General features: G+C 38.4%; 1 protein-coding gene across 3 annotated transcripts in view; it reads left to right on the top strand.

Moving 5' to 3' along the window:
* The window catches only part of LOC136853515 (uncharacterized), a 96200-nt gene that overhangs the window by 55326 nt on the left and 15213 nt on the right, over positions 1–25661 (top strand). For all 3 annotated transcript variants that reach the window (XM_067129178.1, XM_067129179.1, XM_067129177.1), the window contains 5 exons: positions 1868–2100; positions 10569–10895; positions 14242–14589; positions 15820–16230; positions 23668–25661. The exon at positions 23668–25661 is cut by the window's right edge and continues 32 nt beyond it. In XM_067129178.1, coding sequence (XP_066985279.1) covers positions 1868–2100; positions 10569–10895; positions 14242–14589; positions 15820–16230; positions 23668–25661 — 3313 coding nt within the window. The remainder of the gene's footprint in view (positions 1–1867; positions 2101–10568; positions 10896–14241; positions 14590–15819; positions 16231–23667) is intronic.

Here is a 25661-nt window from a genome sequence, read left to right as displayed (position 1 = left end):
AATCCACATTTTAACTTCCTTATGAAGTCCATCTCAACTGCAGCTCTTTCAGTTTCTTCCTTTTCAAAATATCGCATCATTTTGTACACTGCTGCATACGGATTGATTTCATTTAACAATGATGCCAATTCATTCATTAAAGCAGGTAAACAGCCAACGTTTTCCAACATACCCATTCTTTGCCACAGTGCGGCATCTGAATCAAGTACAGTATATGAATTTGCGTAAATTTAATGGTTCACCATTTGTTGGGTGCAAACTTGACGTTCTGTGATATATTTGACCATGTATTCTATAGCAATTTGGTCCACGTCCAGGTACCTTCTCAACGTATGCCCCCATTGAGGCAAAGGCTAAGGCACTGTTATAAGAATGTATATGTTCTTTAAAGTTTGAGAATGATCATATGTATTAGAAGATGTTTATGCAATGCTGGTAAAACTACCTTGCCTTTGTGACAACGTGAATTAAATCTCCCATCTTTCAGCTTCTCATCTGCAAAATTTTTCGAACCACAAAATTGACACCGTTCTGTCATTTTGCCACAGTAGTGTTCCGGTACATCAACCTCATCACATGGATGAAGTGCAATCCCTTTATTATTTGGATTTGGGCTATTTAAAATTCTGTATGCTATGTGGCATATTTGCAGGCGGTCTAATCCTTGTTGTTCAGTTTCATTGTGTAAATGACGATGATCTCTGATGTGTTGCTCTTTCAATCTTAAGGACTTCTCTTTATGTGTTTCATTGGATGCCTTTGCCTCTTTCTTTCATGATCGCGGTTTAATCTTTCCTCTCTCTCCTCAGTACCTTCATTTGCCTTTCTGTTAGGCATAGTCTGTAAGTTGTCAATAAGCCTGTGTAATTATACAGCTGTCTGCCCTCAGTAAGTGCAGAGGAGCAAGCTTACATGACATATATCACAGTGGCGCACTGAAAATAAAGTCGTTAAATATATAACTGGATTAAAACGTATTCTTGAAGACGTCTTCACGACTCCAGGATCCTTTGAAGTTGTCTTCAATTCCTGAAGCATTCCTGGAGAAATGCCCAGGATCCTTTGAAGATGTCTTCAATTCCTTAAGCATTAATGGAGAAACGCCGATTGGATTATAACGTCTTCTTAGCCCATTGGATTATAACGTCTTCTTAAATTTTTAAAGACTCCAGGATCCTGTGACGTTGTCTTCATCTCCTGTTGGATCTGTTTCCCCCAAAGAAATCTTTGAAGCCTTTTGTCTCCAGGAAGAACCAAATCCCATTCCTTCTCCATAAAAAAAATCCAAAGGCTTCAGAGTCTGGAGATAATCTTGAAGCCTTTGGAAGCCCCAGAAGCCTCCTGAATTCATCTCCAAGAAAGTGGGTTTCCCACCAAGGAAATCTTTGAAGCCTTTCATCTCCATAAAAATCGCTTCTTGAGTATTGTGCAAGAAATCCAAAAGCTACAGAGCCTGTAGATTGTCTTGAAGCCTTTGGAAGCTCCAGAAGCCTCTTGAATTCCCAGAAGCCTTCAGAATTCCCAGATTCCCTACTGTCACCTCAGGGAGTACAGGATCCACTTGGAAATTAGTATTATTAATAATATTGTTATTGTTATTATTATTATTATTATTATTATTATTATTATTATTATTATTATTTATTTTTTTTATTGCAGCAGTAGTAGTAAATGCAACAGTAATTATTGAGACTGCCTTTGATTTTTTCTGTTCTTATACTGTTTGAAATGCAAATTGATACTCCTTTGATGAAAAAAAAATGCTCATAACTTACAGCTAATTAAAAACATGTTTCCATCTGTCAGTCTGCTCGTAAGAGAGGCTGTCTTTGTCTTGCTTGAGAGTCCTGTGCATTTTTTTCTCCAGGAATGGAAATGAATGCAGAGGGCATAGAGGATCTCCTAGTAGCTGCAGCCAGGCATGGCAGACTTAGAACTCTTCAGCACTTGATATCAGAGGGAGGAGATCTTTCATACAGAGACCCATGCACTAATCTGACCATAGAAGAGATTGCTCATATGAGGGGCCACCCTGATGTTGCATGGTTTGCAAACAAGGCCCTTCGAGGTACCGTCAGCATCAGAGACCGTCCAGAAATGGTAAGGGTTTTATATTATATATATATATATATATATATATATATATATATATATATATATATATATATATATATATATATATATATATATATATATATATATATATTTATATATATTTATATATATATTATATGTAATATCTGTTAAAAACAATTGCTTTATTGGCATCAATAAGTTTCTTGCAGGTACCTTCATACCGACAAAGTTTTTTCCAACTCTTGTTCGTCAATTTCTGGTGAAAAATACAGACTTCCCTCCTCCAGCTGTTAATCAGCGTAGACCATTTGGACACACACACACACTCAAATTTAATATTATACACATTTATATATAAATAGACATTTTTTTATTTGTACCTTTACATATGCTATAAGATATTATTTATTCTTGTACCTTATTTTAAGTATTTGCAAACTAACATGTAAGATTATACTAAATTTTAAACACACATTTAAGGAGACACTAGTGCATGGCATTTGTTTTGCCCTGAAATGGTTAAGCTGTTAATTCCTTAACCAACCAGTACCCAGACCTCAAGGTTACTCTCCCCACACAATGATATAAATAGTCCAAAAGGCCAGATTGTAAGTCGGTAGTTGCTTGATAATGCCGTTAAGGCAAAACAGCTGTCATGACAAAATTCAGTAAATAGAAGAAGGAAGACTGCATATTTTTCACCTGAAATTGACGAACGAGAATCAGAAAAACTCTGTCGGTATAAAGATACCGGCAAGAAACTTTAAGTACTTATGCCACTAAAGCAATTGCTTTTAACAAAAATTGTATAAGAGAAAAACTATGCCCTAAAAGTATGTGCATACATATATATATATATATATATATATATATATATATATATATATATATATATATATATATATATATATATATATATATATATATATATACACATATATGTATATATACTATATATATATATATATATATATATACATATATATGTATATATACTGTATGTATATATATATATATATATATATATATATATATATATATATATATATATATATATATATATATATATATATATATATATATATATATATATATATATATATATATATATATATATATATATATATATATATATATATATGAATATAAGAAGGCCCATAAAACACTATTTAAATATATATTATAAATATATATATATATATATATATATATATATATATATATATATATATATATATATATATATATATATATATATATATATTGAAACCATATATTTGGGCACTAGCTTCTGTGCCCCTGTTCACTGGTAGAATATGGACAGGTGGAAAGTTACAATGGTATAAATACAAAAACATAAAGGTGTGGCCCTAGGCCTCCGATGTTATGGAGGTGGCGTTTCTTAAGAAGGAGAATGACCAAATTCCCTAGTGGTTTTGGCCTCATTAGCTCCCGTTTGGCGATGGATCTGGCGGTCGCGTTTCCTGGGTCATCTTCTTCATGAGGGGTTTGAGGATTAAGGTGTCGATGTCATCCGATTTCCAATGTCCTCCTGACAGGTTCATATTGTTGGTTTGATTGATGATAGCAAATTCCAGCATCCTTCTTTTGTACGGACAGCTACTTTTGAAAACCAACTCTGCCCCACTCCAGTTAATGACATGCCCTGTATTTCTGATATGTAGGAAAATTCCCGAACTCTCCGAAGCGTAACGTACTGAAGAAGATGACCCAGGAAACGCGACCGCCAGATCCATCACCAAACGGGAGCTAATGAGGCCAAAAACCGCTAGGGAATTTGGCCATTCTCCTCCTTAAGAAACGCCACCTCCATAACATCGGAGGCCTAGGGCCACACCTTTATGTTTTTGTATATATACCATTGTAACTTTCCACCTGTCCATATTCTACCAGTGAACAGGGGCACAGAAGCTAGTGCCCGAAATATATGGTTTCAACGTTTAAATAGTGTTTTATGGGCCTTCTTATATTCATATTACACTGTAGTATTACAGGAAAAGACATTCATATATATATATATATATATATATATATATATATATTTATAAAAACAGATAAATATCTTTTGTCAGTCTGTATACTAATTGTAGTTTAGGTGAACTCCTGATTCCACGTCACATTACTCATTGATGCTCATCAAGTTACTGTCCATATAGAAATATTGTTATTTGGAATGAATTCTACCTACTGTCATTGTTAGCTTTATCTTCGCACTGTTTTGTGCGATCGGCATTTTAAAAAAAATCAAAATACGCTTAGCTAGCCATCGAGGACTGTCACTGTAGTCATCACTTTTCCTACCAGATGGTGCTGGAATGTTTACATTCTTGTCATATTTCTTCATGCCGACCTGTTACACAGATGGTCGGATCAGCGCTTGTAATTTTTTGTTGCCTTCTGGCTAAGTTTCTCCTGTAACGTACAATGCTTGTTTCTGTTTTTTGCTTTATGTCATCTACAACAAGTAGAGATGAAAGCAGTAGGCTGTATAGGAAAGGCTTTGTGAAAACTGAATGTTCAGATTTTGCCAGACTACTTCGTAGCCTGTTGGACCAGCTGCTTTGCCAAGAGGGTGGTTTTCTTTATATGTAGATTTTGAGTGATCTGATGGGAGGATGTAATTTTCTGTAGTATCGGAAGATGTTAGAGGCCGATATTTATGCAATCAGTTAGGTAGGGCAAACCAGAAACCTTCCCAGTCTTTTCCTTTTGTCTTCTGGTGTTGCTTCTCCTTCTCCTCCACTAACATTCTTGATAGCCTAGGCTAATTCCTCTTTCTCTCTCTCATTCTGCTTCACTTTCTTTTGCTCCCTATGTGGCTCAGGAGGAAAATAATTATCAACATATGTAATTTATTAGTTAGGATTTTGATTAAAAATATTAGAGCCAAGATGGCCTCCCCCAAGTTTTTGTCCTTTTTTTTTTTAATTTTCCCTGGAAGAGAGAAGGTGTTGGAGCCTTGGCATCTGTTTGTAGCCTGCCATCTGGACTGCCCTGCGTCAGTTGGTTGCCTTGTCTGACGGAACCAAGGCGTGTCTCGGGACCAAGGTTTTGTGCCCTTTGACACCTCTCTCTCATCCGCTTTTCCTGGTTCAGGTTCGGCGCCAAACTTGTGGGGAGTTGAGTGGTTGACACTCGTGTTAACTGGCTCCTTGTTGCCAACTGAGACAAGCTTCTGCTAAACATAGCGTTTTTTCTGCTAAGTTGGCAACACTGGCTGGCTCACTTAAACATCCCTTTTAGAGAGTGTGCTTGTGATGTATATGAACTGGTAGAGTTAGGGATTCGGATGTATTATGTTTGCCTCTGTAGTTCTGAACCGCGTCTGTGTGTCTGTTATCTTTTGCTCCCCCGGTATCGTCCCCAGCTGGATGGTGACCCTCCCCCCTCTTGCTGGTGACAATTATTAATTTTTGTATAGTGGCTCTTCCTTTTCCACTGCATAAATTAACTAGAGTGAGTGGGCCTGATTTTAGCACAGCTCTCACTTCTCGATAATCGCCTCTTAGGTGTTGTGCAGTCACTCCGACTGTCGACACCATTACGTGATGACATCTACCTGTGCAGACGACACTTGACTGTCGTCAAGGTTACGTGGTAGTGTCATGCAAGAACCCTCTCCTTTCTCCACCCAAATACTCATTCTTCCATCCGATGATCAGGTACTATTTTCACCCGGCATTCCGTGTCTTCATTTTTCACGTTCCAGCTGTATTTCACCTCTTCCACCTCAGTTCCTCTGTTTGGACTTGAGGAGTTTCAACCATGTTTTGGTTAATTCTCTTTCAGTATTTAAGCAGTGCACAGCTCACTTTTCCGTATTCACTTCCTTTTGCTCAATATGAATCTGTTAACCGGGACTCCTTAGTTTACTTCTACCTCAGCTCCTCTAATGGTAGGGTACGTTCTCATGAAGTAGAGCCTTTGGGAAATGGATGTACTGTACAGTCATAAGAGAATTACTCTATCTTCCTTTTTTTAATGAAATATGAAGCTAATTAAATGCTTAGTGATTAATAGCTCATCTCCTGACACGAACAGTGTTTTGTACTCACAACTGTGTTTTTAGAGTGAGCTATTAGGAACCAACCAAACTAGATGAGTTTTGCTGATTCTCGGATGCTACTGCGTTTTTTCCAGTTTGAAGCTGCTTAGAGCTGGGTTACGACTTGCCTTCGATATACTTTTTTTTCTTTGTTCAACTTGCAGATTTCTAGTTATTGGACCAAAGAAGTGAAGTCTCCTCTGTAGTTAATTTAATTTGGCCTAATTGTGAGGCAAAAGTACCTTTGTTTTCGGTATTTTGTTCTAGCACTACATCTCGATTACTGCAAGTGTAATACTTATATGTGATTACAGTATGTTATTTTATGTATTTATATATATGTATGTATATATAAGCATATATATATGAAATGTTTTTGCATGCAAGTGCAGATATGTATGTATATGAATGTACGTGTGGATACATATATTTCTGAGGCTATTGGGAGAATGTCTTTTCCTTTTACAACTCAGTTTTTAGTAATGGAAACAGTTGTGTAAATTAATTTAGGTACCCCTGCTCAACCATTAGTAGCTGTTTTTGATAGTGGCCCATCATGTCTACTTAAACCCTGAGTGTTTAAGACCATCACCTAAGATGTCTCAAATCAGGAGATTAGAAAATCTTGTAACTACCTTTGAAGTCTTCTCTTTAGGGTCTTGCCCCTACAACCTTTTTTGCACTTATGTTCTGTGTAGAATTTCCCAATTTACAGTACTCCTGAGTTCTGCTTCAGTAAAGTTCTGGCTCACATTCTACGTGGAATATTTTACTCGTAACCATAACTGAAGTTTTGAACTCCCAGTTCAGTAGGTTTTTTGGATCCTCTGAAGGCCGCGTGCAGATTTTCTAAAGTGTCTGGCAAAGCATCAAGTAGAATATTTGGTAATGATAGTCCTCAGGGAAGGATACTTTGTACTTTTGTTATTTTACCCCTATCAACTTCCAGATATCCTTCTCTCCATGCACTTCACACAGGAAAGTTCAGAGTTTGGAAGGGTAGATTGAACAGTTGTCATGCACCGAGGCCTTCGAGCCATGGGCATTTCCTGTCTCAACAAGTTTATCTTATCACTCCTTTTTCGGTGAGTCATTCAGTTTGAGCCTGGCAGCTTTTCAGCAGGGCAAGGATAAGTTCTGTCGACATATAGGACACGTACTTCACACTTCCTGGTACTCCTGTAGTCGAAGTAAAGTGTTCTCCAGTGAGTTGAAGTCTGAGCAGTATGGATTCATCTGCTTGATATCAGAGTACTGTACTGTAGTCCTCTCATATTTGGACAACTGGTTTGTTTCTCACCAGTTTGTTTTTATTGTGAGAATTATGTTTTTGTCTAGCCGAAAGAGTGGGATTTTTGGTCAAGGTTAACTTTCTGTGCTTTTCTGACCCAGTCAGTCTTTTATCTGGGGATGAAGATCAACTATCTCTTGTTGGAGGTTTTTACTTAGAGATGGATAAACAATTTTCCCCACTTTTGAGAACTAGAATGGGTTGGCTTGTGGACCTCAAGAACCTTTACACTGTCCTCAAATGTGATAGGCAGATTGAGGGGCCATTCTGAGAAACATCTGATGTCAGAAAGTGGAATTGTAAACATCCTACAGCTCTTAGCAGTTTAGAATAGCTTAGCAAGTCACGATTCATACAGAAGATGACGACGCACAAATCAAGAGATTTGTTTAGACTAACAAGATCTAACTTATCCTTTGGACAGAGCCCAGCAAAGTCATTCTATTACCTTGTTTTGTCCTCTTAAAACTTTGTTTGAAGACCATCTCAGCAGAAAAGGGCAAGGTCTCCAGTCAGATAATCTCCTTGTCCGCAAGTTTGCCAGTTGTGGAACCTTTAGGGAGACCCAAACACCCATCTGTTCACGACTGCCTAAGACACTACACTACTAATCTGCCCTCCATGCCAGAATCCTCAAGCATGGGCAGTGATGCCTTCCTTTGAGAATGGTCGACTCTAGACCTTTATGCTTTTCCTTTGTATGCTGTTTTGAGGAAATATTCAACAAGTTATGAACTTTACAGATCACAAGAATGATTTTGATAGTGCATTTGTGGCCCCAAGGGAATGGTTCCCCTATCTTTCTTCTTTCCTGGTGGTAGATGCTCCATGTGTTCCATTCAGGGAGGATCTTTTCAGACAGCTTTATTCAAGATGATTCCATCAAGCCTCCATATCTTCATCTCACTGCGTGGAGATTGTCTATTGTCTGTTATGAACTGATGGCCACGGAAACAATCCTTAAATCTAGAAGGCTCTCTGCTGTTAGACTTTTGTATCAATAACAGGGGTTAGTTTTTTGATCTTGGTGCTTGTCTTGAGTGGTTCCAGCAACCGTTCCACTAAGTATCCTATTTTAAGCTCTACCAGTATCTCAGGTACACAAAGCAGTTTTCTGTCACAGCTATCAAGGGCACCACTTTACATTGCTTTCAGTTCTGCATTTTAACTAGAATATTGCTCACAATTTAAAGTTTGAAGAGTTTTTTCAAACTTTTGTGCTGGAAATTTCATCTTCCAGTCATGTTTTTATGGGGAAATTTAGACGTATAATTTCAGAAGTTAACTGCAGTTAAGCCCTTTGATAAAGCATCACTTAAGAACTTTGAAGACACTTTTCTTTTAGTTCTTGTTGTGGCAAAATATATCAGTGAATCTCAAGGCAATCTCTCTCTTTTCTTTCATTGCTTAGAGAAAAGATATAGAGGAAGCCCTTCCCAGTTTTATTAAAGTGCCTAATTTAACTGCTTTGGTAAGCAATGAAGGAGTGGCTGTCTTGATGTCCAGATTAGAACTATTAAGTTTATATTAGTGAGCTTCAAGCCCTTTCTTGTTCTTTGGCTTTGATTTAGTGGCAACCTCTCTTTTCTTTCATTGCTTAGAGGAAAAGATTTAGAATTAAAAGCCCTTCCTAGATTTGTGACCGCACCTAATTTAACTAATTAGGTAGCAATGGAATAATGGCTGTCTTATGTCTGGTTAGAACCCAAGGGTTTACCTGGACAGACATAACCTGTAAGAGAAGTTAAGAATTCATCTGTGGTGTTAGAAGGCCAAACACTCCTATGTCCAAGATTGGTAAAGTGTATGTACACAGAGTTAATTCCTGAGTTTTTACCTTTTTTGAAAATAATCCTCATGGCTTCGATACTGTAAATATGTCTGTATTTCCTTTAAAAAATTCTTCTAGAGAAGGTTGTCCAGCACATCAGGGGAATTGTAACTGTTTTTGCTTCATTATTTGTGAATGTTCAATTTTACCATGAGGTATTAAGCTCTTAGTCCTTTCGTTGCGGCAGGGGCTCTTTCTCCTGAACCAAATATGATAGTAACCTTGCTTTCTATCTTATCGTTAGTTGTTAGAAACCCCGCTATTGAATTTTGGGAGCATGAAGGTACACATTTGGTGTATAGGAGCACACCTTATCTGGTGTTGATACTAGCGGTCTTTAGTTTTGGACTGTCGGTTATGGGCTTTCGATTCAGGCACACGAGTCACCAGTACTTAGGAGATGTCCTTTTTTCCCCTGTAAGGATCCTCTGACAAGTGTTGCTACGAGGACCCTACACCCTGTTGTGGTTCCAACATCTGCCGACAGTACTTACCAGTAGGATCACACATCAGGCAGGAATGTTGAGAAGCTTTTTCTCCCATTTTAAAAAAGCTTTTAGTTCGCTTGGCTGAACCCTGTTTCTCTGGTTGTACTAACCCACCGTCCTTATTCAGTGTGGTAGTCTGCTGACTTTAACAGTAGGTAAGATTCATTTCAAATAATGATAATTTTCATGTTAAAGTGGAAACCCACCCAGCCTCCCCACATGTTAGTGGGTGGTCATGAAGAAATATGACAAGAATGTAAACATCTAGCACCATCTCGTGGGAAAACAGATGACTTCAGTGACAGTCCTCTCAGGTTAGCCAAGTGTATTTTGATTTTTTTTAAAACGCCGATCGCACCAAATGGCGTGAAAATAAAGCTGACATTAACAGTAGGTAAGTATCAAATAATTAATTTTATCGTGAAAATATAATTTTCATTATGGGTGACATCCTTGATGACACTTGCTCAAGGAATTTCTCAAGTCAGCTATCACTTATCACAATGACGTACCTAAACATGAATTTCCTAAGTAAAATAATATCAATACATTTAATTTTGATTGATTGATTTGCATTACATTCTGTTGAAAAAGATTTTGATATCAAAAGATGACAGCAACAGCATTGTCCCCAGGTTATTGATGTATAGAATATGGAACCACTTTCTCAAAAGATCAGAATATTTTGAATAAATTATTACATTAGAGAATGTGAGAATACTGTATATTCCTTTCGCAGTTAGCCAGTTGAGGAAAAACTGATTGGTTCATTTTTAATCCAGAAACAGCTAAACATTTTTTCATGAATTTCCTCAGGAATTATGTAAATCTTCATTGGGTTTGGAAGATTTAATGGCAATGGCGCAGAGCGATGAAGTCAACGCCTTTATCAGTGTTAAAACTTTATCCCTCGGAATTCATGATCTGCACTTTCAAGATGATAGAGGAATGACACACTTGCATGTTTTGGTAGAGAAGAAGAACCTTATAGGAGTTCTGGTCCTCTTAGATCAACATGCACTGATCACAGCAAGATGTCACAATGGCTTAACACCACTGGACATAGCTAACAATTTGGGACTGGGTGAAATTGCAGAGAAGCTTGCTAATCGTGTGCAAACGTTCAAGGACAACGAATTTACGGTATTTGAAACTGTCGTTTTTGTATTTCATAGGATAAGTGCCATGTCACTGTTGTCAGTGAGAAGAATGATGTACTTAAGGACTACTCTTGGTAGAATGTTTCTTTAGATACTTGTGTATCCTGGATTGGTTTTAAGAGGTTAAGTGGTATGTTATTATGTTTATGATAATACAGTAGTATATAATAGTCTATAATACTGAGAAGGCCAGTGAACCCGCATCACTTCACATTTTGTCTTCCGATGTTTTTGTGAAAAATTGAAACTAAATTATTTTTGTATCTTTTGGACACTTTTATTCAAAAAGCCTCTTATATCAGTATAAGAGTGTAAAGAACTTATAACACTTCAGAACACTGCTTACACCCAGTGGGAGTTACTTAAGATTCCCTTGTGTCTGATAAAAACAATACAAATATTTTGCACTTACTGGAGAAATCCAGTAAGTGTGATAAGGTTATCAGACAGTAGACCAAGGCTGTCTTGTTTGTGCCTGTGAGGGTGGAAGGTGAACAAATAAACAACCTCACTTATGTTGACTGATGCTTTCCTGGCTGTTCCTGTGAGGGTGGATGATGAACTAACACATCCACACACTCGCTCAACACTTTTCCTCATTGTGCAACATGTTAGGAAACAATACATACTCTGGGTCTAACCTTCTCTCTCTCTCGCGTTATTTGTACAGTACAGCGTCCCACACACCCCCGCGAATGCATAAAACCCTCTAAAAACACTTAGAACTGCCCATTTTGATAGCTTAAACCAAGAAAAACCCTGTAAAAATGCTTATACCTGAGTATTTTAATAGTTTTATCACAAAAAGTGCATTTATTCATGAAAATTATATGAAAATACAGTAATTAGTGAATATTTCTCAGTGAAAAATACCGCGAATGGGCGAATTTTCCGCAAGTAATGGCTGGATATGTTCCACAGAGAAACCCGCGAATGCGCGAGTCCGCGAACCACGAGAACACGAATACGGGGGTTTACTGTATTGGCATTACTTAATACAGTACTGTTCTGTACTCAGTGTACTATACTTGGTGAAATACATTAATGTAATGTTACACATTTGTCGGCCTGTTTACGGGGTATACACACGTATCCATCATAGGGTTTTGTAGAGTACTTTACACCTCTAGTAAGCAGAAGTAGGTACAGGTCTATACACATATTGATAGAAGCAATTTGTTTGGCAGATATAGCTCAGAATGCAGATGATAAGTATATCAGTACAGGTTGACCATCACTAATCCGGCATCACTGGGACCTGGAGGGTGCCGGATTAGCCATTTTGCCGGATTAGCCATTTTTTAGGCTTGAATACACGAAACCCAGTAGCTAAGCACATCATCTTAAAATTAAAATATCCCATAAATCAGTACAAGTTGGATAATAAAGAAAAGACAATTATCAAACACAGGTAGTGCTCAAGTTACGATAATTCGACTCACCATATTTCGAGTTTACGATTATGACGGGGTTAGCAATTAATACCGGTACGAATATATATAGGAAATATTTTTAGAATTCACGCAGGCGCAGGCACAATCAGGCAGCTAGAGGGACCAACTTACAATAGAAAAACTTCTTTTCCTCCATCTCTTTATTCCATTTGCTAGTTAAAAAAGTAATAGAGAATGATAAAAGTATTGTTAGTAACATTATACTCTTGCAAAAATGCATACAGCCATAAACACCCGAACGGGAAACTGTTGTTTTGCTAATAATCATATCGGATAACAACCGTTTTGCTTGTATTTCAACCATCGTACGGTAATACAAAATTACCGTAGTTATGTTACAAGTGACGTTAAGTACTGTACAATAGGACTGATATATTTTTTACACTATACCCTTATTCGCTTTGGAGAAAAGATCGGCAGGGAAATATACTGCTTCAGTAACTTAAAGCTGTAAGTTGTAGCTGAAGCTGAGAAAACAATGTTCAAGCTGCTAATGACTATAAATTATCGTGCATCGGCAACATGGATGAAACTTGACCGTAAATAAAACTGGAGAGAATGTATTTTAATCACGACTACTGGGCATGAAAGAATACAAATTACTACTGTTTTCAAGCAGATAAAAGATAAATACGTAAAGCTCGTATTGTGATAAAATCAAGAGAAAATAGCGAACGGAATCTAGATTCTTTTTTTACACAAAACAAACATGCCCCCAATACGGCCAGCCGTGATTCCCACGAACGCCATATATTAACGAAAAAATAGCTAAATTAATTTCACAACGAAACGTATTTAAGTTATATTTCGACTTAAAACACTTCGTATAACGAAAAATATCCGTGTCCCAAATAAATAAAGTATCCTTATTCATTTACGCTAACTAGAAGCAAGAAAATTGCTTTGAACTTAGTTAAATGCGGCGAAATAAACACCGCAATACCGATTCCCAAAACAAAACATTGATCGCAATTTATAATACAACTGGAAACAATGTAGTAAAGCATAACTTTTTAAAAGATCCATGAAAAAGATGCACATTTGTTATGTTGATGTTTGTATAATACTGTTAATATGTGAATAGAGTTCAGTATAATGTAGGCTAGGCTACCAGTTTGTTGATGCAGCACACTGCGCCACCAAATCGAAGCGGCCGGCGAGCGAGTTAGCGCAGCGACCCGGGAAATTTGAAAATTAGTGCGGAAACATTGGAAATTACTATAGCCGAAATTTGTGCCGGATTACCGATTGTTCCGGACTACTAATTGCCGGATTAGTGATGGTCAACCTGTACTTTAAATTGAATGACAAGTACAAAAATAGGTTAGGATAGGCTATTGGATATCTTGTATGGAGTTGCACTAGACTATAAGCTATAAGAGTTAGCCCCAAGGTACCTTATTATGTAGGGTATGTGTCAGAGTCCATTAATTCGTGGATATTTTTTACTTACAGACATATTTATGCAGATGAAAATGTACTTGCACTTTTGCTGTGGTGGATTCCAAATAAATCACAGTGGAATAATATAGCTTTTAGCCTTCTGGCAGCTATGAAAATTAAAATGAGCATATACTTTGCTGCTGCACAATTTTCATCATAATTCACACCAACTTCCGCTGCCAACTTTTCTCTTTCACCTTTATTCTTTCTCATATTTCATTGAATACACTCATAGAGCTACGAGGGATAAATGTAGTCATAGTAGTAATGCCATGTCTTCCTACTTTTTTAAGTTGGTACTTTGATGTGTATAAGATATTATAATATCATGCTATAACCTTAAATTTTGTATTGCATTTCATGAGTCATACAGCATTTGTGTTCTGTTTGCATTGTGAATAACTTCCTAACTGTGAAAATATTGTATTTCAGGGTGATGTTATAAAACTTCGCTATTATACAATGCTGTTGAGTGTATTCAACCACACCGTATCAATATCTTCCAAGTGTGAAAATGATGATCCAGAGTCACAGAAACAAAAGATGCATCACCTGAAAAATGCCTCTTGGCTGATTTCACTGGGAGCTCCACTGGAACCTCCAGGAAGCCATCACGTCAGTGCCCTTCACTTGGCTATCACAAGTAACTGCAAACCCATCCTGACAATGCTTTTGGCAGCTGGGGCACCTTTATATGTTACTCACAATGGTTTGGGACCTGTAGAAACTGCATGGCTTACACCCGATGTTACAACTTGGATTGCTGTCACTATTACCAGGGTGAGTGAAGGTCTTGCAGAATATTGTGCATTAACTGTTATTTTAAAAAATGTATATTTTAGGTGTTTTTTGGTGATATATATAAATTTTTTTTTGCTTTTAGACTGTATTAAAGATAAGAGAGTTACTAATTTAATGCTTCGACAGATTTTCTACACCTTTCTTTAGATAAAAACACAAGCACATAGTTGTCACAATTCAAAGAAAATAAAGGGACTAAAATGTATCATAGCTAAAAGACAAATAATGCTGAGGATATGATAAGTTTGATCAGATAGGTTGAATCAGCCCCAAGGCTTTTGCTGTGTTAAAATTTCTGCTTGGGGTCAGGTGTTCCCTAGGTGTCTTTAGAGTACAAGGAATGGGCTTCATGATAGTAGTACAGGTAGTTCAGCCTTAGTGTTGTTTTTCTGAAGATTCTAACAACCATGGATAGTATTTTAGAAGTAGCTCAGGTGTATAATGCTTGAAGATCCTAGCAGGATTGAGTACAGTATTTAGTGAAAGCTAAATATTTTTGTTACTTTTACAATTTTGGTCCAAGCTGTTATGCATTGAAAACCCCAGGCATGTATTCTGTTTCTAAAGCTGACCAGAAGAGATACATTCCACCCTGGCTCATTTTCATTAGTCTGTCAGGAAGGACTTTCACAGAATTGGAGACTACAGAGTAGCAAAAGAACAATGCGTTCCATTTCTAAAGCTTACTAGAAGAGGTATTGTCCACCCTGCTTCATTTTTAGTAGTATGTCAGGAAGGACTTTCACAGAATTGGATACTGTGAACTTAAGTGAAAAAACAGTAAAAATAATTGACATGGTACACACAGTCCAGTGCTTATAACATAGCAAAGAAAAAGTTATGATTTTTATGCTTTCATTTCTTGTATAAAGCTATATGGGTGCTTATTTCATTGGTTCTTCTCAATTTCTGGCCCAGGATAAGAGAAACTCAAATTGTTGTACAAATTTAACGTGAGCAAAATGTACTCTAGAGAAAGGAAAGTGGCAGAAAACAATTTCTGAATATAATAGAAGTAATTTATGGGAACTCAGAATCATGCATTGTTAGTAATTGAAACCCAGTTTTGAGAGTATAGGTTTTAGAAAATTATTAAGAAAATGTAAAAAAAAGTAAAAAAATTGAGATGTCTGAAGTTTACTCCAATTTGAAAACAAGGACAATATAAGTTATTTTAAAAAGTCTCAAGGTAAATATTTTTTCTTACAGGCAGTGGTAAACAAACTCAAAGCAAATATACCCAAAGACAGCAGCAACAGCTGTGATAGAAAATTGGCTGTCATAATCAACAGTCTAATACGCAGTTTAAATGGCCGTGAACCTTGGAAAACCAAATACCATTGCATCACCAACAATTACAGAATTACCAAAGATGTCGTCTTCAGAGCATGTGAAAAAGGTTTAACTCTCCTGTTATGGTGGATGTGGAGTCGAAAAACAAACAGCTTCCAAGATGAATATACAGGAAAGACACCACTTCATGTGGCATTAGAAGCAAATCGGTACGAGACTGCCAGAGCTCTAGTCATTCACATGAAAGTCAACCCTTTCATACCCGATAACTCACGACAAGTTCCAATTGATATGTTTCCCTTACATATCAAGAGTACCATGCTGAAGGTAAATATTTGCTATTTGTTATATAGTATAGTATTTGATTCTCTCTCTCTCTCTCTCTCGTCATGTGTTTTATGTTATATAGTAAACCCCTCATGTTTGCAGGTGATGCGTACCGCACCTCCCGCGAATAGCTAAAATCCGCGAATGCTTAAAACCCCTCTAATAACATTTAGAACTGCCTATTTTGATAGTTTAAGCACAAAAAAACCCTCTAAAAATGGTTATACCTGAGTATTTTAATAGTTTTATCACAAAAAGTGCATTTAGTCATGAAAATATGAAAATACAGTAATTAGTGAATATTTCTCATGAAAAATACCGCTAATGGGTGGATTTTCCGCGAATAATGGGTAGATACATTCCACAGAGAAATCCGTGAATATGTGAGTTTGCGAATACAGGGGGTTTACTTTAGTGCTCATTAATATTTCTCTCATGGAGTGTGGATTCCATTTTGCTCATCGGGATAACGTGTTCCCTTTTTGGAAATTTAGAAAAATTTTGCCCCATAGGTAATCAGAGAGTTCCTACTCATCATGCACTGACACACAATCATTTCCATGTTAATAGCTTAATACTTATATTAGGAAAGTGTTCAGAGGTGTTGCTTTTTCATATTTTTTTAATTTTTATTTTAGGAAGTTACCATATTACATTCAAAGAAGCTTGTGCTCAAGAGACTTCTGGATGATCAGAAATGGAGTATGGTATTGTTCTTGACTTAAATTCACAACAGTCTCTTCATTTGATTTCCTTAACTTCCTCTCATATCAGCTTTTCTTGTGTATGCATATATATATTAATAGACATAGACATACATACATTCATATAGTCATCTCTCTTGATTTCCTGGAGTAATAGAGCGAAGGCCCTGTTGGATAAGGGCGAGTTCCAGATAAGCACAAGTAAAAAACTCAGTCGAAGTTCAACCTGATCTCCGTACCCTTCCTCCTCCCTATCTTGTCAATAAACTGCATAACTGTAAACATGAAATATGCTTATGAACCATCACACTTTAAACTGAAAACTTTATACAAAAAAGCTACCTTCCTTATTTTCCATATTTGTTTTCCCATATTTGTAACAGTATGTGTTGTATAAATATACTTGAAAAGAAAAAACTAAAATCCCTTTCTTTCCTCTAGTATGTGCACCATGCAGTATGGTAGGTTACACAGACAGTTTTTCATTTTCCCAAACACCTTTAAATACATCATACACAAAACAGTAAAGCTGTTTTATCTCTCGTGCACAGCATTTAATACTGTACAGTAGGTTAAGCATACAATTTTTTTATAAGTAACTTACACAGTTATTAGTTTCACTTGTTTGGCAGCTTAAAAATTTGAAATTCACGGGTCACGCTAGTTTGTTTTGTGGTAGGTTACTTGCCTTACCCACTTTTGGGGGAAAGATAGGAACAACTTAGCAAAGAGCTTCAATTTGTTTCCTGGCTGATGGTTGAGGTTCAGTGGTTGGTAGCAGCTTTAATTTTGGAATTCATACTTTTCTGCTTGTTTTTCATCACCAGATGGTGAAGTGTTCTTTATATTGGTAGCCTTTCAGCATATTTAATTAGTGATAGGTGCTTTTTATTGAAACCTTAGCAACGAATTATGACTTTTCTCAATTTTGACTTTCTACTTGATTTTCATGATGTCTGACTCAAGTGTAGCTAGCTTTAGGTATTGCATCAAAGGCTGCAATACACGTCTGACTAAAGAATCTTATGACTTGCATACAGTGTGCATAGAGTGTAGGGTGCAAGCGTGCTCTGTTGATATGAAATGTCAAGAGTGTGCAGATTGGGACTTTAAAAAGTGGAAGACTTTAGAATCTTACTTAAAGAAACTGGTTAGGGTCAAGAAAAGGAAGGCAACTGCTAGGGAGAATAGTATGGCATTAGCTAGTCAGGAATTGTCTGGTGATGAATCAGATTCTAATGTTCCTGTGATTTCTATGACCCCCATTCCAACCCCTCTACCTGTTCCATCCTCTCCTTTACCCAGCTCTCGTCTTCTGAACCCAACCCCATGGCCAGCCTCGAGTGTAAAATTGATAGAAGGTTTGAGTTAATAGTAGAATCTATTGCTTAGCATCTTCTGTGAAAGTCCTAATGGACAAGAAAAGTGATTCAGAGTCCCCTGTAACACCCAGTGCTAGTGAAGTGTTGGTGGAGGAGGTACCTGGCATACTTCCCAGAACCTGGGAGGAGTCAAATTGGTAGCCTAAGGGAGGTCAGTGGGGTCTGCACACAAGTAGTAGCCCCTTTCATTCAGCGTGTTGACGTATCCCAGGTTGCAACCAAGAGCCATTGGAAAGGTCACTCACTGGATGTGCATTGTATGTCATCTAGTTCAGAGGAGTTAAGTCCCAAGCATCAATGGTGCTTCGCAGACAAGGCACACCCTTTGAAAAGGCATGCGGTGGATGTGTCGCACTCTTCTCTAGTGCCTCGTAAGAAGAGTAAGGATCCTGCCCGCCCCTCATGTAGTCACTGGTACAGTCCGGAGCGTTTTTCTTCAGATAACCTTGCAGCAGAGAATCTGCTTCTGGCGTCAAGGTGCCAAGCTTCCTGTAAGCGCTCTTCATCTTCTAGGATAACTACTTCTAAGGAACGTCGTCAAACGCCGGAGCTCCCAGCAGTGTCGGAGCATCCTTTGGAAGTCAAGTGCCCAGTAGCATCAGAGCGCCCAGTACCGCCCAGCGGTTCCCGTATGTAAGGTAGCACACGAGCCCCCAGTAGAGGACGTGTGCCCATTATTGCCCGAGCTCCCAGGTGTACCATTGTATCGGGGGGCGCCTGAACACCTTAAGATGTCTCTGCTCCCTGTAGCACCTGAACTTCCAATGGTTTCAGAGTGCCCATTAGCGCCCATTCGTCAACCTTCGCAGTGTACTTCTCAGATTGTCGCTCCTGCATCTTCTTTGTTTGGAGTTTCATCATTACAGCGTTCTGTGTCTTCAGCCGCACAGGTGACTCCTTGTACCCAGGCTCCTGCATCTGGTATTCAGGCACCTACAACTGTATCGGACCCCATTTAGAGTAAGCTGGATAGTATTTTGAGCCTACTCAAGAAGGCTCTATCGGCTTCCCAGGCTCCAGCAGATTTGTCGTTGTCACCTGTTTCTTCTGATGAAGAAGATGCAGTGGACCAGGATGCCCCCTCCACAGCTTATGCCTCTTTAAGATTTCTTCTAGCTACTTTTCCTAGTTTCTTTTCTCCAGCAGTACTGTCCTCGCCTGCATCTGCCTTCTTAATGGAGTCTCAGACTTCTGGATCCGTGAGATTACCTAAGTTGGTACTCTCTTCTTCAGCGAAGAAGGCTTTTAGTGAAGTGGAAGAATGGCTCGCAGAGAAGAGGGACCAAGGTAGAGCTGCCTTCAGCTTTCCTCCTTCCAGAGTTTCTTGAGGGAGATACCATTTTTATGCCACAGGGGAAGCTCTTTCCCTGGGAGTTTCTGTCTCCTCCCAAGGGGGGACTCCTCCAGGTTGATAGATTCGGCCTGAAGGTCAGCTTTCACTTCAGAAAAAATCATGTTCTCCACATCGGAGGTAGCTCATCTTTTAAAGAATGTGTTTAAGGTGTTTGAAATGATGAGCCTTTTTTAGACTGGTCTCTAGGTGCTCTGGCTCGAAAGATCAGAGATTTGCACGGTGTTGCGACAGGATTCTTCTACTGACTGGCTGGGAGTCATTTCCTGTATTGACAAGGGGACCCTGGGCAGGGGCAACTTATATTCTTTGCTAGCTGTCGGAATTGGTCCATTGTTGCTAAGTACCCACTGAAGTAGTAGGCACTCCAAGGCTATACCACCTCACCTCTACATGATAAGATGAGCGCCAACTAGGGGCAGTATCTACCTGTGCAGCTCTCTTATCAGATAAGGAAACAACAAACATTGAATCAGTGTTAGCACATTTTTTCTGTTCTCAAATTCATTACCATTCTTAATGTTTTGGGGTAGATATGTCCATGCATCCCACCTCCTATCAATGTGGGAATCAACTATGTAATTACTGGGTAAGTTACTTGTATAAAAATTACATTTTTGTAATAAAATAAAGTTTTATATATATTTAACCAGTAATTACATGATCAGAGCCCTCACTCCTCCCCTCGCATGGACACAAGGGCATAAACAAATTGAAGCTCTTTGTTAAGTTGTCCCTACTTTTCCCCCAAAAGTGGGCAGGGACAATCATCTACCCCAAAACAAACTAGCGTGACCTGTGAATTTCAAAATTTTAAGCTGCCGAATAAGTGAAAATAGCAGCTATGTAATTACTGGGTAATTATATATAAAACTTTTTGTTATAAAAATGTCATATTTTTTCGTTTTCCCCAAACACTTTACATCGTACACAAAAAATCAAAACTTCAAATGTAAAGATACTTTTTCTCTGTCACATACCTGTGCTCATTACCCTTGGTGCTTACGATGGTCCGAGTTTTTAAAAACTTGTGATGAGGTTTACAAGTCCTCCACTTCGTCCCCTGCCTCCAGATCAACTCTGTCACCAAGACTGCCATCATCATCACTTTCCTCTGCCTCTAGTGATTCCTGGGAGACATGTAGTGGTGAAATGCCCAGAAGAGGTGTATTAGAGGGCAAGGGTCGTTGAAGTTGGGTAGTGACACATCAGACTCTTGGCTGAGGAGTCCTACATGTCAATGAAGGCTGCAGAAGTACTTGCCTATGGTTCCAAGCTGAAGGACTGAATTACTGATGAAGTTGGTGGCGATGGGCTTGGGTGCACTTGGGTTTGGAATGAGAAGAAACTGCCAAGGTTACTTTTACAGTATGAGCAATGATTCTGCTAGGCAGTGACAATCCTTCGATACTCTTGCATTTGTGCAGCCGTGTCCAAGGCCCTGGGAAAGTAGTTGAGGTCGATGTTGGGCTTCTCCAACGGCTTGATAACCATATTGAAGACCATGCTCATATGCCTGTAAAGGGTACTCGTTGTGAAACAGCCTCATCATCGTCATCTTCATCTTCCTTGTCACCAGCAGGAGTTGCAGCAGCAATCTCACTGTTGGAAGGAAGTTGGTATCCAGGGTTGCCACCAGGTCCAGCCACTCCCGTACATCACCCTTGGAGATGTTGTCACCTCCAGTTGTGAGTGTGGCACAAAAGTCGTCGACTTTGAACCCGTGAAAGTCCACCATGCCGCCTTCTCCATTCACCATATGGTTCCAGGTGTGGTTGAAGGTCTCTTTGGTGATGTTCCTCCAAGCATCTGCAAAGCTATAGACGGCAGATGTCAGTGAATACTTAAGAAGATTTTCTGGTGTCTTTTTCCCTGTGTATCTAACCCTTGCTCCATCTCCTCCCCATCCTCTGGTACTTCCATCACCTCTTCCAAGAACTTCTTCCAGTATAGCTGTTTTGTTGCAGCAATAATGCTTTGGTCCATTGGCTGAATGAGTGCAGTCATGTTAGGAGGCAAATACATGATCCTAGTATGACCTTCGTCACCAACTAACTGATGTCTAGCAATGCCAAGGTCCTGTATGTGATGACAAATAGTCTCCTTACTAAAATTGTTATGGAACCAATCAGTTACGATCTTGGAGGAGAACAGGCCTTCGCCAAATGGTAGTAAATCTCTAGGAGCCTATCCATCAACCCACACAGGAACGTGGTTGCTTTGCATGATCAACTACCATTGGTTTGCAGTGATGCCCACCAGTAGCATTTGCACATAACAAAGCAGAAATGCATTGCTTGGAAAGTTTTTGAGTGGGTAAATTCTTTTCCCTATCATCAGCCAAGTTGATAGTGGGTAAGGAGCAATGGAATGGACCAGTTGTAGATTTGCCTTAAAACAATACCATCTTTTCTCATCAGGTCTTCCAACATCTGGAAAAATTCCTCTGTTCCCTTCGTGGAAGCATCCAAAGCTTTTGTATGAGTCTTTCTTGTTAGAGATCCCATGTCAAATTTAGATCAAAACAACCAGTCTTTGGACACCTTAAACCCACAATTTTATGCAGGCCTGCAAACTTTTTAACTGCAGTCTTCAGCCCAGCACTGTGTATGTTCACTCCAGCAGCCCTTTGTTGACGAAATCAAATAAAAGTTGGCTCCTCAGTACCCTCATAACGTCCTTTTGCCATGACCTTGTGGGCCTGACTCCTGGATATCATCTTCCCGGAGTCCATTGTGTACTTCTTCAGCTTGTTCTGAGAAGTCTCAATATCATGCATGGTTGGCCGAGCAATGCCATACTCGTCTGTATGTGATCTAGACCATCGTACTTCTATTCTTCTAACAATTTGTAGTGTCTCTTGAAGGGTCAAGACCTTCCTCACCCTCTTAGGACAAGGCGGGGCCATACAAAAAGTACACAGCACCTTACACAACACCAGCAAGACCTGCAGTGCTGCAGGCACTGCATTGAAACCCATATGCTCAAGATACAGCATCGTGAAAGCAATCCACTCACGAACAGTTCAAACAAGCAGCTGATCACACATGGCTGTCTCCAAGTACATTGATACTTTCTGGATGCAGCCAATGAAAGTAAGGTATGTATATGATTCATATGCCAATCAGCCATTGAAAAGTGAAAAATCACAATGCATACGTTTTCCCCAATGGCGAGAAAGCTTACAAAAAACACAGGTACTTGTCCAACCACACAGACCTACCAAATGCTATTAAACTGATGATGTATCCATATCAGCCAATAAACAGTGATAAGTAAAGTGACGTTTCATGGTGTATTAAGTGGCACCAGGCTTTTAAGCCAGTACTGTAGTAATATCTCTGCATACCTCTTTCACTGTGGGTGTGTGTGTTTCTTAGGACAGTATTGTATCACATGTTTCCTTTTTTTGCTTTGCTTGATTTACTGTACGGTACAGTATTTCATTACATGCTTTGTTGACTACGATATTTCATTACATGCTTTGTGTATTTTTTTTTTTTTGCTTTATCATTATAAGTTATAGCACAGTACTGTAATATACGTATTCTTTAATAAAATTTGGAAAAATCATAAACGTAAAAAACATCATACTGTACGAAGAAAACTCTTAACAAAGTCAAAGGTGCCTACCCCTCTCAACCCATTCCCAACTGCCTTCCCACCCCCTACCCAGCCAGGGAAACTCCTTCCCAGCTCCACCCACCTTCCAAAACAATTCTTTATCTGTGTGAGTCTTCTTGTAAACAGTCTTACATAATATAAAAATTAACACATACTAAATATTTCATCAAGTAGCCAAAAGTTTGCAGAGGGGGTCTTATTTGTCACAGCATCAGCAAAAAAATTACAGTTTGTTTTAACAAGTTCAGTCTTATGTTGAAATAATATAAAAAAAGGTTCTAACAAGGATTCTAAAGCAATTTTAATCTTGGTAACTCACTAACTTTTCTGAATACATGCAGTGAATATAATATGTATTCAATTTTGTTTATTCCAGCAATGTCTGATGAGGGAATTTCAACATTTTGATGGTAACCTACAAAGACTAAAGGATCCAACACAGATAAGAGAAGAGCAGCAGCTTGCATTGCTCCTCCTCATTCTCTTCTTGTACTGGCAAAGGCCTTCTGGAGATATTCATTTACAAAATTTCCACTCTTGGGTTGTTTCATTGCTTCCAGCCTTTGATGTCAGAGATGGAAAGCCCTGTTTCAGTACTGACTGGATTACATGTTTGATTGAGAAACTGAAGGAAACTGGTAAAATTTCCCATAGTAAGGTAGAGAAAGAGATCACTGATTACTACAAGAACCTAGGACTATGTGGGGATGACTTGAGTCAATTTCTTACAGAGTTAAATAATGTGTATTACACAATCATGGATCCTGAAGATTTTCAAATCTTACTGAGCTTACTAGAAGCATTACTGCAGGAAGCAAAAGAAAAGAAAATACATTTTGAAAAGAAGGATGCAACCCACTTTCCTTCATTGTTGAAGAAGGGACTTAAAAGGTGCTGTGAAAGAAAATTGCCTCTATTTCTTCACTTGTTGGTGGAAATAGCCAAAGTGCCTACTGACACTGTCATTGATGATATCTGTGGAACAACAGCTATCCATCATACTGCAATCAATGATAATATGTCAGCTGCAATGTATTTGAAAGCATCTGGGTTTGAAGTAAGAAAGAAGGATAAGTATGGTCGTACCCCATCTCATTTTGCATACATGTATGGTAACAAAGATATTGGAGATTATCTGAAACCTGGAACTGAAAATATCCAGACAGTCAGTGGTTTGGTGCCTGATGCTATGTGGGATGCTTATAAGAAGTACTTGGATCTTTATGGCATAGATCTTAAGAAAATGAACAATCTAGAATTTAATGAATGCAACAACATAGGTGATCTTTTTAGTGTTCATCTAAATGCACTAGTTAACAAGTGGGATGATATAGGAATTATAAAAGCTGCTAAGAAGGCAAAAGTAGATTACTCCTCAGGAGAATCATCTCTAGTGTCTACAGCCATCGAAGATTTCTTGACTGAGCTAATAAGAGCAATAGGTGTTGAAAATCCACTACTCAAAGGGCACCTGGCATTTGTTGGGAGTTCCAAGGATGATGTTAGGTTAATTACCCCAGATGAGTATGATTGTAATTTTGTTTTGGATAATTTTAGTTGTTTTCCACATGGAGGGTGCAAAATGACATTGCAGGAGGTGGGTTCAAGAGTATCGTATGTTGATAAGAAAATAAACATTTCTTTTGAATCTCGTAAGCTTGAAGACCTCTTTCAAGGGACAAATTTAATAGACAAATTTTCAGAAATGGTGAAAAATTGCCTTCAGAATTTTCCAATGCAGGATAATAGATTGAGCATAACCCCTACTTCCCTGAAACAGACTCTGGTAGGAACTGCATTAAGGTTTTCATGGAATGGCAAAGAGTTTCCTCTGCTCTTGATTGATGTAGATATAGTCCCAGTTATAAGATCGCCATGGCCTTTAGAGCTAGAGAGGCCTGTTCGGATGCCTATCAATGAAGTTTACATTAACAAATTGGGAAGCGATGAATGGCGATTTTCTTTTGCTCAGGCAGAGAGTGAGGTTATGCAGGACCTTACGCCAGATGAAAAAGTAGTTTACTTGGCTTGCAAAATGATTATAGGTTCTATGAAAACTGAGGGATGGATGCAGCAGCAACTAAAAGACCAGTTTCAATTCTGGGATGGGCGGAAGATGAAGATTCCATTGCCAAATGGTTTCCTACTGAAAAGTGCTTTTTTCTTTGAAAGAGAAGAGATAACTGACCCACTGCTGTGGAAAGAGAGTAATTTGCTGGATCGGATGTGCTCCATTTTCAGAAGAATGTGTTATGAAATGGAAAAGGGTGCAAAATCTTTTTATGTTCCTGGGAAGGTTGAAGCTTATTTTGGAAGAAAAACACAAGAGCAAGGTGTTGGCTATGGTGCTCCAGAGATCCTAAAATTTCT

This window comes from Macrobrachium rosenbergii, chromosome 27 (assembly GCF_040412425.1).
Source record: "Macrobrachium rosenbergii isolate ZJJX-2024 chromosome 27, ASM4041242v1, whole genome shotgun sequence".
In the NCBI taxonomy this organism is placed as follows: domain Eukaryota; kingdom Metazoa; phylum Arthropoda; class Malacostraca; order Decapoda; family Palaemonidae; genus Macrobrachium; species Macrobrachium rosenbergii.
Note: the sequence above shows the minus strand (reverse complement) of the source record. Positions and strands in the feature narration are given on the sequence as shown.